The sequence below is a fragment of the Maylandia zebra genome, linkage group LG1 (assembly GCF_041146795.1).
Source record: "Maylandia zebra isolate NMK-2024a linkage group LG1, Mzebra_GT3a, whole genome shotgun sequence".
Lineage (NCBI taxonomy): Eukaryota > Metazoa > Chordata > Actinopteri > Cichliformes > Cichlidae > Maylandia > Maylandia zebra.
In genome coordinates, this window is record NC_135167.1 from 35,626,996 (window position 1) to 35,644,690 (window position 17,695).

Genomic DNA, 17,695 nt, shown 5'->3' on the forward strand with positions numbered 1-17,695 from the left:
GTCACTGTATACGATAAAGCGCATCAGATTACTATAATGCACAGTACGTGCTCGTGTTCAGGATTCAGCTTGTGCACTGGAAAACAGCACAACAGAGAGACATGAGGAAGGTCCAGCAGAGCGTTAGTGAAAACATAAGAACATAATGAGGGAGTAGCCTAAAACAATTTAAAAGAAAATTCAGGAATTTTAAAAAGTTTTTCAATGTGGCTGGCTTCTGCTCCGCGGCTGCTGAGTGACCCCTCATCTGGTACTCTCCTCAGCTCTTTCTGGGATTACACCCTTTTTGGCTCCTACCTCAAAGCACACTGTGTGCTGTCGTTCTTATGTGCTGCACAATAATGTTTAATATTTAGTATTTACTGTCATATTCCCATATATCATTGTGATGTTGTTTATTCTATTACTCTCGTTTTCTTCTGCTTGTTTTCTTTTTTCTTTCAACAGGTGATCCAGGTGATCGATATATGTATTTTTTTTCTCTGCTTATTCTGTTGGTTTTTGTTTTTTGCCCTTCTCCCCCGTCCCTCTTCTCAGCTGTTTTTCTTTCCCTCTTTCTTTCTCCCCTTCTTTCCCCCAGTCAAGTCTGTCCCGTATTCAGCAAGTGAAAATAAAATAAACAATAAAAGGTGAATCAAATGGACCATTACAAGGCTGGGATGGTCCATTTGGTAAAGTAAATCCGTTGGGCATCTTTCTTCGCCTTTAGACAATAATTCTGATGGCAAAAGAGCCAAACGGGACAGGCAAAAAAAAAACAAAAAAAAAAGGTTTTTCAATGTGTTCCGATTCCAAGTCTTACATGGGGTTTTTACATGTTTTTGGAAGTATCAGCACTTGTTAAACATAAGTATTTCATCTGAAGTGAATACAGCTTACATTTTAGTTAGTAAATTTTTAAAAGATTATATATACCCTTCTGTCTGATCAGCTGAATATCCCAAATTAATCAGTAGAATATAGAAAAATCTCAGCGATAATCAAAGCAAGCGAAATGGATCAGAAACTGCAGTTAATATGATATAATACTCAAATGCAAACTGTACATGTACTACACCATGCCTGATGTTATTCTCACTAACCTGTTTTTGCTGCTGTTAGTGATGGACACCATGATTTTGTGTACACACACACACACACACACATGTTGGGTATTCATATGGACATCTAATTGATAATGTTTCCCTTAACCCTAACCATCAAAAATGAATGCCTAACCTTTACCCTTACCCTAACCACAACCTAATTATAACCCTGACACTAAAACCACATTGTGAGTCTCAAAAATGCCTTCAAAGTTGTGGGGACCAGGATTTTAGTCTGTTGGTCCCCACAAGTACAGTAAACTTCCAATTTTTGGTCCATACAAAGTTATGAATACACACCCACATACGCACACTTGGAGAGAGAGATCACATTTCTATCAATGGGGACTCACTGTAACCTAAAACCAAGTCTCCACCCAAAAATGTTTTACATTACAGGGACTTTCTATTAGTGCACATGAAACAAGAGGCAAATCACGAGATCACCGTACTTTAAGTAAAATAAGTATACACAGCCGCAGACACACACTAATGCTATGTGTGTTTCTGCAGCTGCTTTGAGCTTGTCAAGCTGACAGTCACTGTACGCCTGATCGCATTTTTCACTGACTGGGGCTCTGCTGAGGACCTTGGTGCAGAGCTGGGAACAATATGATGAGCACTCATAGGTATTTCTGTGGCCATGTGGATGACACGTAATCTACTGTGTTAGTGTTTACTATTTTCTGTATGCTCTAATTACTATTTTTAAAAAGAGTTCAAGCTTTTTGTAGCTGGGAAAACTCAACATTTAAAGGCAGTAAATAACAATAAATTATGAATTTGGCAATTTAACAATTTAGAGTAAGCTGTTAATAAACTTTTTGTTTTAGTTCATTTACTTCAAGCTTTCTTGTGCTAACAGACGTTTAAGTTAAAGTAATGCACATATAAGCTAAGCGCTGCATCCACAGGAAACTCTTTGCAAACAAACAGTGATTCTCTTTTTTGGGGGATACGACTCACTTAATACTGTTAACCCTAGAGGATTTAAAGTTTAAAGGAAACACAACTGCACAGTAAAAAAAATAAAGATATTGTTGAAAAGTGATAGCAGCCCCTCAGATCTTCTATGTATTTATGCCCCTACTGTGCACAACATAATGTAGTATGCTCTACATCATCACTAAATCAGTATTTGCTATAATTTATTTGTTATAAGCTGAAGGCCAGACAAGTACTTTTCTTTGTCATCTCTACAGATGAACTGTTGGCTGGTGTGTTGCTGAGAAATTAAACAGAATGGGACTTCATCCAGAAATCTGGCAATAGCAAGCTGAACACTACCCCTGAAACCAAGTTAAGTTCAGATACTTTCCAGAAAGCATACTCAGTCAGCACTATTTAGTGCTGCAGATACCAGCTCGGCACTGCTTATCAGTTACATGTTTGGTGATGTCAGTGACTATTTTCAGCTGCCATCCAGCCAGCTGGACGTCGGCAGTCGTCAGCAGCTGCGTCACTGCAGGTCTCGTCAGATGATCACTATGTGCCCTTCTCAGATCCTTACGCGAGAAGTGTGGCTCACTAAAATCAGGTCAGTTATGACTGTGGACCAATTCATTTGGTGATGTCTCTTTATCCTGGGGCGATCGTGGCTCAAGTGTTGGCAGTTCGTCTTCTAACAAGGTTGCCGGTTTGAGCCCCGGACAGTCTCGGTCGTTGTAGCTACAATGTAGCTTGCCATCACCAGTGTGTGGATGACTGAATGTGCAAAGCGCTTTGGGTTCCTTAGGGACTAGTAAAGCAGGCCATTTACCATATCCTCTGTTATCCCTGATCATATTTTGTCTTGCACACAGCATTCATTCACAGGTCACTATCGCTCTTAATAGAGCCACCCTGGACCTGATGAGGCTACATTTGTTGGCCTTTGGCCACTACAGGGCAGGACAAGAATAAAATCAGCTCTTCTGCACGGCATCTGGTTAGAAAAAAATCAGAGCAACGTCTCTTTTCAAAGGACACCTTTAATGAAAATGCAAATGTACATTTGTATGATACAAATCCTCTTTAACTTGAACATCCAGGTGAGTCTGTGGGAAACACGTTAAAAATTTAGTCCACAAAACACATCTCCTAACATTTTCACCGCTTTCACTATGTAATCGGAGTAAAATCAAATGAAAGTCTGGGATTCAGTTGAGTAGGCTTGTTCTTCAAATGGGCCGAAAGCATTTCCTACTGTTCTTGTCCATTTCACTGGAACAGCTGCGCCCTATCAAACTCCAATAAATAAATAAAGTGCTCCACATACAGCTGGATTTAGATCGGTTAATACACCTCACTAATGTTGATTGAATATATTTCACATCACTGAATATACAGTTTATTGTTATCTTTCTAAAAGTCAAATATCTAAACAGTTCATATTGCAAATTATTATGAAGCTAGTAATTTAAATTATTTACAAAAAAGAAGGCACAGCATTATGGGTAAAATATGAATCTGATAATGGTGACGGATTGCACTGAGCTGAGGACATGTTCTTATTTCCCGATTATCCACATTCCCACTTCTTTAAACGCCCACTACTTCCAGTCATCACAAGCACGCTAAGACAGAACAAGCTCAGAAAAGACCTTTCCCCTCACTGAACACGTTCTTCTCTCTAGACTGGTGGGGAGGTGGCAGTACAGACACAAAAGCAGAAAGTTTCACCCTGCACAGCATAATTTTAAAGGTACCAGCTTCTCGTTACATTAGCACATTTGTGTATCTGTGAAATAACCACTTACGTTAAAAGGACGTAAGTGATTTTGGTTTTAAGAACTGACTCCTGGGCAGGCCTGGGAAGAACTGCCAGTATTGCTGCATTAAACAATGCTGTAAATAGAAAAAAAGAGCCTTTCTGATGTGCTTCTACTACAAGTGATGGCCAAGTTTGAATGCCATAGAAAATACAATTCAATATTTAAAATATTAAAAACTGTAATGCAAACCAGTCAAGTTAGCAACTGCATCAGGCTCGTTACTCTTCTTTATTCACCATGTAATAAGTCACACAATTATCAGCATCCTCACATAATTAATACAGGAAACTATTTGTCTTGGTGAGGAAATGTGGTCTCTTACTTTCAGTAGTGATCTATTGCACAACTTTTAGACACATTGGGGGGGGGGGGGGGGGGGGGGGGGGGGGGGGAGTCTAGAAATAATTAGGAAATCATCACGATAGTGTAAGGGAAAAATCCTCTGGCAAATGAGAGAAACATTATTTAAAGGAGTCACAAGGCAAATATTTACTCATTTTATTTTCTCAGTGGATCGTTTGCTTAGATTTCTTGTTAGGTTTTTGATTGCTGGACAAAACAAAAGTGATGAAAATACCTTGAGCTCTAAGGTCGTGACGGGGTTTTCTTTTTATCATATTCTCATATTGCATAGACTGAGTATCTAATTAATGATGGAAATCCTCACATTTAAAACTTTTGCCCTAGAAATACTTGACTTGGGCACTGATAAACAGCAGAAAATGAATGGATAATGAATCGATGGAATGGGTTTTTAATTTCTAAATGCCTTGGTCCACAAATGCCTTGGTCTGAAATTACACAAAAAAGCATAATTTTAACTAAAGCTACTACCAACCACAGGCTAGGAAAAAGGTTATATCCTTTACAAACTTCAATAAGTTAAAATCAGTGCTTTTAGAGACCTGCCATTGATTGACTTTTTAATAGGGAGTATTTATTGGCCAGCAGAGCTCAATTCACTGCAACAAAAGAAAAAAGCAAATCAAGAAAACATCTTTGTCAGTCTGACAACACATGCAATGGAAACAACACAACTAAACACAGCAACAAACCTATTTTTGTTCAGAAAAAGGCTGTCCTCCTTTACTTAAACTGAAAGCAGATTAGAAAGGGATTTTTAACGGACAGTTTAAACAAGATGAATGATTATAGTAATATGAGTCAGTGCTCATAACATTTCTTTTAGTTCAACTTGATAATTTAATGAATAGTAAAAAGAAAAAAATGTTTTGAGATTGAAGGTGCTTCCTTCCTTCCAGCTTGTGTGCTTTGCAGCTACCGGCTAAGGAAGGAGACCTGCTTGTCTGTCCTGCAGTTACCACCTCCCTGCCAGCAGAGGCAGCAAAACGACTTCTGTGATCATTTACTACCAACATAGCCACTTATACAATCTCCATAAATCATGCTGAACCTGCTAATCATAGCTCAGTATCCATCTTGCCCAAAATCATAAAATAACACAGCTGACATTTATTCTTCTGTATCTTGTGAGTTTAAATCATGTAGCTCTGAACACACAGTGTATGTGTGTTTGTATTTGCATGTGAGTGTGGGGATGCACTATGTTTAGGACCACTGGCATGAGCAGTCAGTGGGCTCCTGGATAGTGTAGCTGACCCAGGTTGAGTTGCTGCTGCAGTAAAGCTGCACAGAGCGCCGCTGCAGACCAGTCTCTCTGCAGCACTTGCAGAAGCGAGCGTACGTATTGATGTTATAGTTGTAGATGCTGGCGGAAGGACACTTTCCATCGCACGACACGATGTTCACCTGAAAATGGAAGGGCAGATGTCTTTCATGTAGAAGGAGCAGACAGAAGGCCATCAAATAAATGCACAAATAAACTTTGGGAGGGAGAGGCAGCCATGTTAAGCTTAAACATGAGCAATATCAAAAACTATAAACACCAAATACTGAAAATTGAAATAACTCCTGTTGATGGCTGCAAAAAATTTGGTGTTAACTATTCAGATGGTGCACATCAAATAATCTCCTGGAGAAATCATGACCACCACAGCTTCCAGAATACTTTGAGCCAGCCAATGGCATTGCTGCACTTGCATGAACGAAAACTCTACACACACTGCAAGAAATGCAAAGTTAAAATAGGATGCTAATAACAAGCTGCAACCACAGAAAGTCAGACATGAGTGTTTACCGGTCTGTTGCTGCGGCAGTCATTCTTCCTGATGGTCATCCTCACTGTCACCTTCTGACATGACTTTCCGTCTTCTTTGCCTGTTCACACAACAAGCCAGAAGGAATTCATTGGAATGAAGGTAAAAAATACTCATAAGATAATAAGGATGTGAACAAACACCAGGAATTGGGAGGATGAGGACAGAGGAAGGAAGGCGATCAAGAGCCCTGAGAAGCTCAGAAGCTGTTGATCATGCAGAAGTAGTTTAGCCATACATAACCTGAAAGGAATAAAACCGAGGGTGTGTGTATAAGAACTTTGCAGCTAAAAGCATTAATGAGAAAACTTTCCACTCAGGGAGAAATGATCAATGAGACTCAGCATAAACATTCAAAACTGCTGGAAGGATAAAATCTGTCATACATTTATTCTCAACATAAATTAGCTTTGACTAAAAACAAAATAAACTGATGTTTAAACAAATACAACAAAGACAGAAACACGAACAAAACATGAAATCTGCCATCAACACACATAGCATTAAATTAAGATGTTATGAGTGCCATTTAGTTTTCTCAGAATAAATCTCAGGACACTTTCTCTACCGCTTTGACTGTCGCCTGTGTTATTAAGCTGTTGTGTCATTGATCTGGACTAAATGTGTGTTAGTTTGTTTGAAGCTACTCTCTGTAAACTTACATAGATAACTCAATTGAACTCATCTTATTGTTTATTTTAAGATTTTATTGTAAAACCAAATATTTTGTACCCCTAATCCTGCCACCCTAAAATGAATTACTGCTTTTTTGTTTGCACAGATGATACTACTAAAAGGATGAAATGCCACACACAGAAGATTCTGTTTCCCACACAGCTCCCTTTGGAGGGCTGCAGCTATAGTGCAGCAGCATGCAAATCTTCAGCAGTTCAATGAAAAAAAGACCCGCAGCACTCCCAGCATCATCCCACTTCACTATCTAGTGACACATGCAGATATCTAAGCCCGACTACTGGGCCACTACCAACAGTACATTGTTGGCAATCAACAATGCACTGCCCAAACAGTGCTAAATGGGGAAAAAGTTTATTTGTTGTGTACATGTACACATGGGATCAAGGGGGGGGGGGTTCTGTCCTCTCAAGTGTGATGTCATTTTTCATGTAAACCAATTAGACTAGACAATTGGACAGCATATTTTCTAAAGCCAAGTGAGGTAGAAAGCAAAGAGGAAGCTACATCAATTATGTTTTTTTCCACATGGACTTGGAGTGAGACAACAGATGAGAGGACTTTTCTGCAGAGGGGAGTAGGTGTCAGTCAGACTTTGGGGTTTCCTGTGTGTGTTCTGTTTTTTTTCTTAGAGGGAGTACATTGTTGAATATCAACAATGGCACTGGTAAGCCTTGTTGTTTGGTACCTCTTTCACAGTTTGTGTTAACTGTGGGAGTCAGGGGGCTAACAGGGAAAGGGAAGAGAGGGAATCCAGTACCTGGTGGGATTGGTACACGATGGTAAGCTGCAGCACATAAACCATAAACCCACTTGTATGTCTTCAGTTGCTTTTCAGTGACAAGAGCTTTAATCATTTGGCATTTTAGAGCAAGTCTGTCATTATTTGTACTGATGACACAGAGTTCACTGAAAAGCACACTGACAGTTTTCTAATGTAAATAAACAGAAGACAAATGTAACGGAAAACAGCAGCTGGGATCCAGACGTGAGCCAATTCAGACAATGTGACTGAGGATTTTAGACTGAAACGAGCAAACTGAAGGGCAAACATGTCGGAAACATGTTGAGCGGCAGATGAAGACGCTCTTCAGTGTCAGCTGCAGGCTACAGCTCTACGCTAACTACACAACTGCTGTTGTGATGCTCTCATTAGATACTCACACGTCTTGCAGCATCCATCCATGTAACTTACAACAGTTCCACCGATCTGAGTGCAGACGAGAGTCACAACGTTAACACAAACACAGAAAAATGTATTTTTCCTCCACAGTTTGGCCAGCACAGATTCTGAACTTTGATATTCTTCAGCTAAACTTTTGTGTAACTACTGAACATGCCGTGGATTTGTTAATCAAACTTTTTAAGTGAGCTACCATTATTCTATAGAAAAAAGTCATCTTGCAGTCTTGCAGTAGTTATAACTACTTTGAGCCTGCTTAAACTTAAATTTAATATGGATCAGCCTGGCTGTCTGTTTGAGAATCACCTTTTTACATCATTATCACACAGCAAAATGTTTTTGATGAAAAAAAAAAAAGATTAAAAAGAAATTAAAAAGATTAAAACTGCAAGATTTCCCTTCCAAAGGATACGTTGACAAATTATAATCAGTCAGTATCTTTTATCTATTTGAAGAAAGAGATGTCTCTTTGAATGTGTGTTGTGTGTGTGCACGCGTGCGTGCGTGGGTGTGCGCTGCATGCTGACCTTTACACACTCTGTTTCATTGAAGGGAGGGCAGCTGAAGGAGTAGGAGATGAGTGTGGGCCCAGCCACAGTGTCTGTGCAGTCAAACTTCATGCAGTTTGATACCCAGGATCTTCCCGGCTGAAAAGCATTGACAACATCAGCAACTGAACTACAGTGAGCAACTTAATTTGACTTACAACAAAATGGGAAAGAGATTGGTGACGTATGATCAGCCTTCTTACTTTGTGTGAGTCCGCCTGAGATCATTTTTAAATCAAAGCTGGACAAAGTTAGGACTAAGGCCAACTTGACTATACTGTCAAATCACCATCGACTAATTAAACTAACAGTAATCAATTTCAAAGATAAGAAAAAATATACAATAATAAATATTGTGTTAAACTTTACCATGATTGTGTTGCTGAGGTTAAACAAAAAACTACATAATATGCTAGCTAGCTAATAAGCTAGCTTTGCTAACTTCAACTCAGTTCCCACCAGCAGACCAAAGTGTTACACAAGTACACATCAAGACTGAAGAATAATGTAAAAGACTGTTTGTATAATATTGTGGCATGTTGGGAGCAGCTAGTTATCTCCCATCATGCCTCGGGTTGTGTTCCCATTCAAGACGATTAAACTGTGTATTTGCATTTGTTATGGCTAAGTAATTCATATGACCGTTCCTGTTCACTGATAGATGTTGTTTTGATAGAAAGACATGTTACACCATGAGTGAGTTCATGTGCGAGCACAGTGTAGCACGGGGAACTGTTCAATAAAGAGCTCCCCCTTCCTGCTTGGGGTGGAATAACAGACTCAATCTCTGCGTGGGTCCTTTCTTGTTAAGATCCCTCAGTTCGCCACAATATAGTGTGTATGTTAAAATAGTTTTTTATTTGGATGCAAAATGTTGCTGAACATCTTTTCCTACCTTATAGAGACCTGTTGTTCCATTCTCATGCTCATAGATGCAGGAAATATTCTTACAGATTCCGCAGCACGTCGACTGGTCTTTGGGAGGCACGTAGATCTGATTCTGAAAAACAAACATGATTACTTTCCTTTTCATTTAAAATACTGTGACAGTGAGCTTTAATGAGTCAATGATCATAACCACTTATCCAAAGATTAACTGTGACAGTTCAAACAAAATTAAAAGCTTCTAGATTCGTGCTCTGCTCTCAGGGGAGAAGTTTATGTGAGGTCAGGGCTGTAACTAGGGATGCTGTGGTATCTGTGACAACGCAGAGTCTGCTAAGTTTAATGTTGCTCTGTGTTTAGTACGTTACACACCAGCAAGAAAGCAGACATAACATAAATGAAGCTAACAGTTTTTTTCTTTAAATCATTTTTTTCTCCTGCTTCAGCAACAAGTTCTGTTTGTGTGCAGCAGTTTATTAGTTAAACTTTGGTCAAGTGAGATGACACAGCTGAAATGTGTAGGTTGCCAGTCCAACATAGGGCTAATACAGTGAGGCAGACAACCAAACATACCTATGAGTGAAGATACCAAGAGAGGAAGACCCCCACCCAAGCAGGAACCTTCCCCCTACTTGTCTGGGGGCAACAGTGTTAACCAATGTGCTTTTAAGTCACAAACTGCCAAAAAATCACAACTTTAGAGTGGGCCATCAAATACTTATCCAGATCACAGTCCATCACTATTCACAGGTTATTTTAATGTGTGAAGTACAGAAAGAAAGTAATATGTTTCCTTGTCATAGGCTCGCTATAGTACACAGACTAATGAGAATTAAAATCCAAATGCGATCTTGACTCTGAGCTGAATTTTGGTGAAGACCCGTTCGGCAATAATTGTATGTTCGATTAAAACTTTCTGGTAGAGAACACTCCCGCTAAAAATCCCATCAAAATATTTTCATCAATTTGACAAGTTATGCAACCAATTCATATGGAATAACAGAAGCCCTAGAATAAAGCTTAAAAAGCTACAGCAACCAATGGAGTCGGGTGGCCTGGGGGTCCCAAATTTACTGTTTTACCATTATGCATTCAGTCTGAGACACATGGTTCACTGGGCTATCTCTCCAGAACAAGCCCCCCCATGGTTTAGTCTTGAGAGTACCCTGTGCTCACCACTCCCTCTGATGCACATTTTAACCACCAAGCTCTCATCAGATATACAAACCAACCCCATTCTTTCGTTCCTGCAGACGGTCTGGAAGAAGGTGGCCTTGCCGTTAAATTTTAACTCCCACCTTCATACTGAGGCCTCCATATGGCTCAATCCCAAACTCTGCATTAATAAGTCTCCATTTCTGTGGGTCAAGAGAGGGATACTTGTTCTTGGAGACCTGTAATCAGGGGAGAATTCTCAAGTTCTTCAATGACCTTAAAGCACAGTTTCAGTTGCCACAGAGTCAGTTTTGGAGGTATTTGCAGCTCTGGCATTTATTGCTCAAAACCTTTGGTCTCCACACCACCTCCAACTATTGACTATCTCAGCTACATCAAAAAAACATCTTCGTGAAGTCTCTAAATATTACTCAGTGCTAATTAAGGGCATGAGTAAAGGGCTAACCGCCCTACGGTTAGCTCGGGAAGCTGACCTTGGTGTGGTTTTTACAGACCAGGAATGGACTGTAATTTTGCAGAATAGTAAAAAGATGTCCAGGGAACTTAGAACTAGACTAATCCAATTCAAATTATTACACCGAATTTACTGGTCACTACACAGATTGTACAGGGTGAACCTCATACAGTCTCCTGAATGCTGGAGATGTCAGACTGGGGTGGGCACATATTGACCCATATGATTTGGAGCTGTCCTATCAAATCAACTATATGATGGGATATTCCTTTTTCGCCAAGACTATTCGTTTTGGGGGAACAATCACTCCTTAAACACGCTCTGCCTAAGGCTCCTGAGTGGGTACAGACTGCATTGATGCTGGGGTGTAAACTTATTATCTCCCAGTGGAAGGCCCCTTCCACCCCACTTGTCTCTGTATGGCATATTCAACTAGGGAGACTCGCTGCACTAGAACAACTCTCATACAGGCATCTGAATACACTGGAGAGCTTCCACCTGAAGTGGGATCCATATCTGTTCAATCAATCAATCAATCAATCAATCAAAGCTTTATTCGTCACATGCAGGTTGCCCTGCAGTGAAATGGGACCCCCCCCCCCCCGACCTTACACATATAGCACAAACATTACATGGGGATACAGGTCGGAGATTGGTAGAATCAGGAAAAAACATTGAAATGTACACTACAGTGGGGAAAGTACAAGAGGAAAAAAGAGACCCCTACTCATGCTGTGCTTCCATGGTAGGACAGCATGAGAACAGGAAACAAAAAAACTACTTTGCACAAAAAAGCACATAAATGTCCACAGCACAACATTGTGAAGACATGACAAGCCACAGGGGTGGGTGGGGGGTGAGGAGTAATCCGAAGAAACACAGCAGCCACCCTGCACAGCGCTATCATCAGAATAAAAGGATCAGACTAGAACTTAGAGTGGGACAGACATTGGGATTCTGACGAAGCACTCTCAGAGATGACAGAGTGTGGCATGCAGCAAGACCCACGTAGTCAAAGGCTGGCTGTGTTGTTGTTGTTTTTTTGGGTGGTTTTTTGTTTTGTTTTGGGGTTTTTTGTTTGTTTGTTTATCTCTTGTTTTGTTTGTCCCCCCTCATTTTGGTTTTGTATTACTGTAGTACTGGTCGGCTGTTATGCTGATGCTATTTTTATGTGATGTGATTTGTATCTACAGTGGACTGTAGTGTTCTAAAAATTCAATAAAATATTAATCACAAAAATAAACTTTCTGGTAGCTCTTCTCATATTTAACACATTTTTAATGAGAAAATAAAGAGAAACAAGACTAACAATGAGGATGGAACCTTAACATAAAGTCAGTGAGATCAAGATCTTCAATAAAAGGTCTGTGCTGGTGTGTCGCGGTCTTACTGGTTGGCATTGGTTAGAGCAGTTGACGCTGAAAGTGTGGAGCACATGGAAGCCGCTTGCTGGGTCAAGGCTGCGGCTGCACTGCCGGCTGTAACACAAACCGTCGTCTCCACGCTCAACCAGAGTCTGACCGGGCCTCAACACTCCTCGCTCTCCAAACACACACACAGCCTCACGCACTAAACACACAGAGGTCAGAGGGTCCAAAGTTGCAGGCTGCACTTACAAGTGGTAAAAACATCTGTTTTAAACACTAACCAAACATTAGACAAACAGAATAAAAACAACATGCCCTAACGTGCACTCTGGCTCAGTTCAAAGCAGGTTTGGTAAGATTAAACTTAAAATGAATTCCTCGTCAGAACGTACCACACTTGTATCTTTTGCAGGCACACTGGTTCTGTGGATCGGCTAGAAAGGCCCGGTCCAGCTGGGCAGCCTCCCCCTGCAGAACACAGACAGAGAACCAGGGTTACAGATTTGTATTAATGCATACAGAATATACAAAGAGTACATTACACAAGGAACCCAAAAATATTAAAACACACAGAGCCAGCAGACAGACACCTGGATATATGACCCATAAAGTCAGGTTTTATGAGCAATAATCTGGAGATACAGTGTATTCAACAGGTTCAGGACTTACCAGGCCACATTTTGGGGAGGCAATCTTTTCACAGGAACACTCTGAAGACAGAAAATAAAAAAACGACCATTATTAAGTTGTTTAGCTGAGATGACACCACACAACACCAGATACTCTGCTTTGTCATAAAACAAATGTAATGTCATTTTAAATTGTGGTTCTAAAAAGATATGACAGGCCTAGTACTGATCTGAAAGAAAGGCTTTGGACTAATTTTATTGTTCCTATCATGGAAGGGTTTTCCCCTCATACCGCATGTTTGGTTGGGACAGCAGTGACCAGGATTGGACACAGAAACCACTGACATCCCAACAGGACACGTGAGCTGAGGACACCTGTAGGGTTCACACACTGTGCACACACAAAGAAAAACATGCAAGTCATTTATGCGTTCTAGCTGTCCAATAGTGGGATCATTTTAACATGAAGTGGATCAGCGCATTTTTATTCTTGGACTCCACTGCAGTGACTTTACATGAGTCATAGTTCAGAACAACAAAGGGTCTACTACACATGGCCTCACTACCAGAGATGGGCAGTAACATGTTAAAGCAACGTGTTACTGTAATCCGATTACTTTTTTCAAGTAACGAGTAAAGTAACGGTTTACTATTGCAAAAACAAAAGTAGTTGGATTGCTGTTACTTTCCTGTAAACACGCTGTGTTACTGCGTTACTACACTGTGATTTCGTTTGTGAGAGTGTCTCATGACAATGACGTACGAGTGTACGACGCCTGTGGCAGCAACAGACGTGTGTAGATCAACAATGGATAATATATGGAGTGCAGGAGAGGGTATGACCATTAAAGCTTGGAAGCACTGACATTGAATTTGATTCCGTAAAAAGTAACAAAAACATTATCGTCCGCTCTACACTCTGCGTTTGGAGAAAACTTCTTTCTACGGCAAAAAATTAAACTTTAAATCTAAGCAAGCACCTAGCACACTGCCACGGGAATGTGAAATTTACAGAGAAACCCCCAGATCCCCCACTGACATGACTGTTGAGGCACCGGGCAGACCTCCACCGATGGAATATGCTGAAAAAATAGAATTGGGCTGAAAGGTCTATTGCTTTATTACGTATTCGTGTTTTTAAAAAGTAACTAATTGCTTTTGAAACTAAGTAATCTGTAAAGTAATGGGATTACTTTCTTGGAGAAGTAATGAGTAATTAGTAACTAATTACTTTTTTCAAGTAAATTGACCAACACTGCTCGCTACACACTAGTTTTTTTCTGAGTGGCCCCTCCTAAACAGAATGTTTGAACAGAACATGGGCTTACAAAACAGAGATATTCACTCTCACTGACATCATACAGAACCAAGGGTAGAAACACAACTGTCCAAAACCGAGAGTCTGCAGCCTAAGCTTTTGGCTCTCAGGGATTACTTATGCACACACTGACCTTAGTATTTGAATCTCTAAGCAAGTCTAATGTGTACAGCCGCCTTTGTAACAGTAGACGTATGAGAGAAAATGAGGAAAGTATAATAATTCCCTTCTAAATAACAAAGAATTGAAGTCGTGTTACAATTTTAAAATGATCCAACTATCAAAAAGCTTAAGATTAAGAACCAAGAATAAAAGCTGAGAACCCACATCTTTGTCACAGTTATATGTCACAGATATTTACAAAAAACACAAGTGACACGTTAAATCAGCCGACCTTAGACCTTTTCACTTTTTTACTCCAACTATTAGCTAAAGCTACAGGTGTGTGAGTGTGTGAGTGAAAGCGCGTGTGCTCTGACCACACTGGTAGGTGGGGCAGCAGCGATCTGTGGTGTTGCTGTCGACAGTCAGAATCTCACCATCCTGGCAGAGGGGAGGCGTCTCCACACAGGGAGCACACACTGTATGAAAACATACATTTGTAACCGCACTGATAACTTTAAATTATTCTCTAATAGCTAAATGTTGTGCCACAGAACAGAGAAGTTAATGTGATCAGTTTTTTTGAACTGACTGCAGATGTGGGCAAGACAGCAGCTGCCTTCAGCTCTGGTTGCAATCAGAATCTGGTCGTCTCTGCAGGTGGGAATGTCTGACTCACAGAGCACTGGATCACATTCTGCAACACAACAAAGAGGATTTGCTTTCTCTTTTTTTTATACTTTTGATAGTTTAACTTGTCAAGATTACAAGAAATAAGACAAATGTCCACCTCTGTGTGCCTACAGGTTGCAAGATTGGTGATAATAAAATTAAGAACATGTGCTCTAGAGGAGCAACAATGACACAGCCCCGAAACAGGAATGGTTTTACAGGTGAAGGACACTGACCTTTTTCCCTCCTCATCTCTGACCTTTTTCCCTCCTCATCTTTTCTGATAGTTTTTTCACTAGTTTTGCATTTGGCTTGGGTCTGTGTCACTGCAGGTAGCATGAGATGGGGTGATACCTAGACCCTACAGATCACATCATCATTTTAATTTTCAGGTGTTTTTGAATTCAGGTCTCTGCAGGCTGATCACACTACCCAGTCCATATGCATATAGATATCCCACATATTTTTTTCCATTGAGATCTGACATGTTTTTAAAGTGTTCCTTTAATTTTCTTCAGCAATGTAGATATGCTTTATACAAGAGGTAACCTAACCTAGGTATGATACAAGCATGAAATTGTCTAATCTAAGGCTCTGTAAGGAAGCAGTCGGTTTTTGTTTGGTTTTTTTATTCGTCTTTGAAAACTGCTCTGCAGTTTTGAATGTGCAATGTTGTCTCTGTAAACTATGACATTTCTTAAGGCATTACAGTAAATATATTATATAAAATAATTCCTTGTGTGCAGTACTTACACAGCACTTAAACTACAATGTGATAGTTTTAAAAATGTGTCATCATCTGTCAGTGATCACAGTGTACATAATAAGTGGTCAACTGGAAACTCACCACAAACATAGTCTGGACAGCAGGAGTCCTGTCTGTAGTATGACACCAGCTTCTCCCCATATTTGCACTCAGGAGGGAGCTGGTCACACAGACTCTGGTTACATACTGCAAAGTTAGAAATCCCATTGTCTCATTAGATAGCTCATTCTTTTTTCTATTTATTATGTCATAAATCAAAACAGTCTCAGGTCTAAAGAGTAACAGTTATTGATTTGGAGGCTATCTTGCATGTTTCAGACAAAAGCACTTAAACTCACCACAGACTTTTTGTGGGCAACAGCTGGTGTCATCAGCCAGACTGATGATCACCTCCCCTGCTCGACGGCACGCAGGCGCCACCATGCTGGAGCAGTTGTATTCCACGGGAACGATGGTGTCATTGTCGCAGCGGTACATGCAGCAGGCATCCTTCGAGGCTTTCCAAACCTCACCATGTGCACGAGGAACACCACCGCTGTCAGTGCAGGCTGCAGACAAACATACACTCTATTTTAGATACACATGACTACAATGAATCTTTTAAAGCTCAAACAGAATGTGGTTCAGCTGACTGATGCTGATTCAAATGGGAAACTTTCCCAAACTAAGAAATAATTGTATACGAATGACCTTTCACACAGATTTCAATGTAGGGCTATATTCATAGAGTATTTATAGAATTGTGCTTTTGTTATAAGTTGGATGTGCATTAGTTTCTAAAGATAATGAAATGGGTCTGAGAATAGACGACAAGACAGAAGACAAAATTTCAAGTTATGCATTTCAAAGTGCATAGAGTTAATGAGCTGAAATTTTGAGAAAATAACTCAAAATTTAAAGTTAGCTCTGCCAATCAGGATGCTCCATGAAGGTTCATTTCCTTGTCAGCTCCCAATGCTAAACAGGCAGGTCAGAAATGAGCAAACTTTCAAAACAATGGCAATTTATTCATGTTTACTATACATTGGTAGCTCACTGTGGAATCTGCTACCAGGTAAAAAGGTAATGATGCTATTCACACACTTGATTAGCAGAGCTAACCCACAATTTCAGCTTACTAACTCAAAATTTTGAGAAAATAACTTGAAATCTTTTCTCCTTTTTCATAGGCAAAAACAAGTTTCCTTAGACTAAACAGTTGCATAGTTCTCAGCATTTTCTTCTGATCCCATCACAATAATCCAATACACAGACCTTCCCTTCTTGCTTTGTGCTCTGTTGGTAAACTGGGCTCTTACCGCATTTGTCAGGTGGGATGCAGAGTGCAGAGTATGGCCGGTGAAGGAGTGTTCCCTCAGGGCACACACAGCCCTCAGTCAGGCCAGAACACTGATCTGGGTCAGAATCAAAGTCGTGGTTGGGGCAGGACTGAGACGTGCAGGCTGGTAGACAGGCCTGATACCTCAGAGTATTGGGACACACAAAGGCTGCAGGAGGAGACGCAGACATGTCAGTGCCATCAATCCATTATTTAGCACTTTCTCTAAAAACAGATCAATGGGATTAACTGGAGACCAAAATCAAAGCAGAGTTGCTCAGATGGAAGCGAATATAACAGAAGTTGTGACAGCTGGACATTAAACTAAAGTGTTTGCTTGCTACACAACAAGGTTTAATCTGACAACAATCTTACGGCAGTAATTTGGACTCCTCCACTCAATGCAGATATTGAATTTGTGACAGGAAGCCACATAAGCAGCCAGAGCCACACACTGGTTGTTCACATACTCCGAGTCTCGTACCCAAACCTCACAAAACGTGGTGGGTGGGACCTAAAAACAAAGAAAGAGCAATTACTTGAAACTAGTAATATTGTTACATAAGTAT

The 17,695-nt window shown here is 40.3% G+C and overlaps 1 protein-coding gene across 1 annotated transcript in view; it reads right to left on the reverse strand.

Moving 5' to 3' along the window:
• Positions 1-4,229: 4,229 nt before the first annotated feature.
• The window catches only part of otog (otogelin), a 63,077-nt gene continuing 49,611 nt past the window's right edge, over positions 4,230-17,695 (reverse strand). Inside the window, exons 38-52 of the mRNA XM_076887550.1 lie at positions 17,502-17,640; positions 17,107-17,295; positions 16,147-16,356; positions 15,890-15,994; positions 14,963-15,067; positions 14,748-14,849; positions 13,243-13,341; positions 12,991-13,031; positions 12,714-12,789; positions 12,345-12,523; positions 9,335-9,439; positions 8,419-8,538; positions 7,873-7,918; positions 5,997-6,076; positions 4,230-5,608 (exon numbers count right to left, since the gene is read on the reverse strand). Coding sequence (XP_076743665.1) covers positions 5,408-5,608; positions 5,997-6,076; positions 7,873-7,918; positions 8,419-8,538; positions 9,335-9,439; positions 12,345-12,523; positions 12,714-12,789; positions 12,991-13,031; positions 13,243-13,341; positions 14,748-14,849; positions 14,963-15,067; positions 15,890-15,994; positions 16,147-16,356; positions 17,107-17,295; positions 17,502-17,640 — 1,797 coding nt within the window. The 3' untranslated portion in view covers positions 4,230-5,407. The remainder of the gene's footprint in view (positions 5,609-5,996; positions 6,077-7,872; positions 7,919-8,418; positions 8,539-9,334; positions 9,440-12,344; positions 12,524-12,713; positions 12,790-12,990; positions 13,032-13,242; positions 13,342-14,747; positions 14,850-14,962; positions 15,068-15,889; positions 15,995-16,146; positions 16,357-17,106; positions 17,296-17,501; positions 17,641-17,695) is intronic.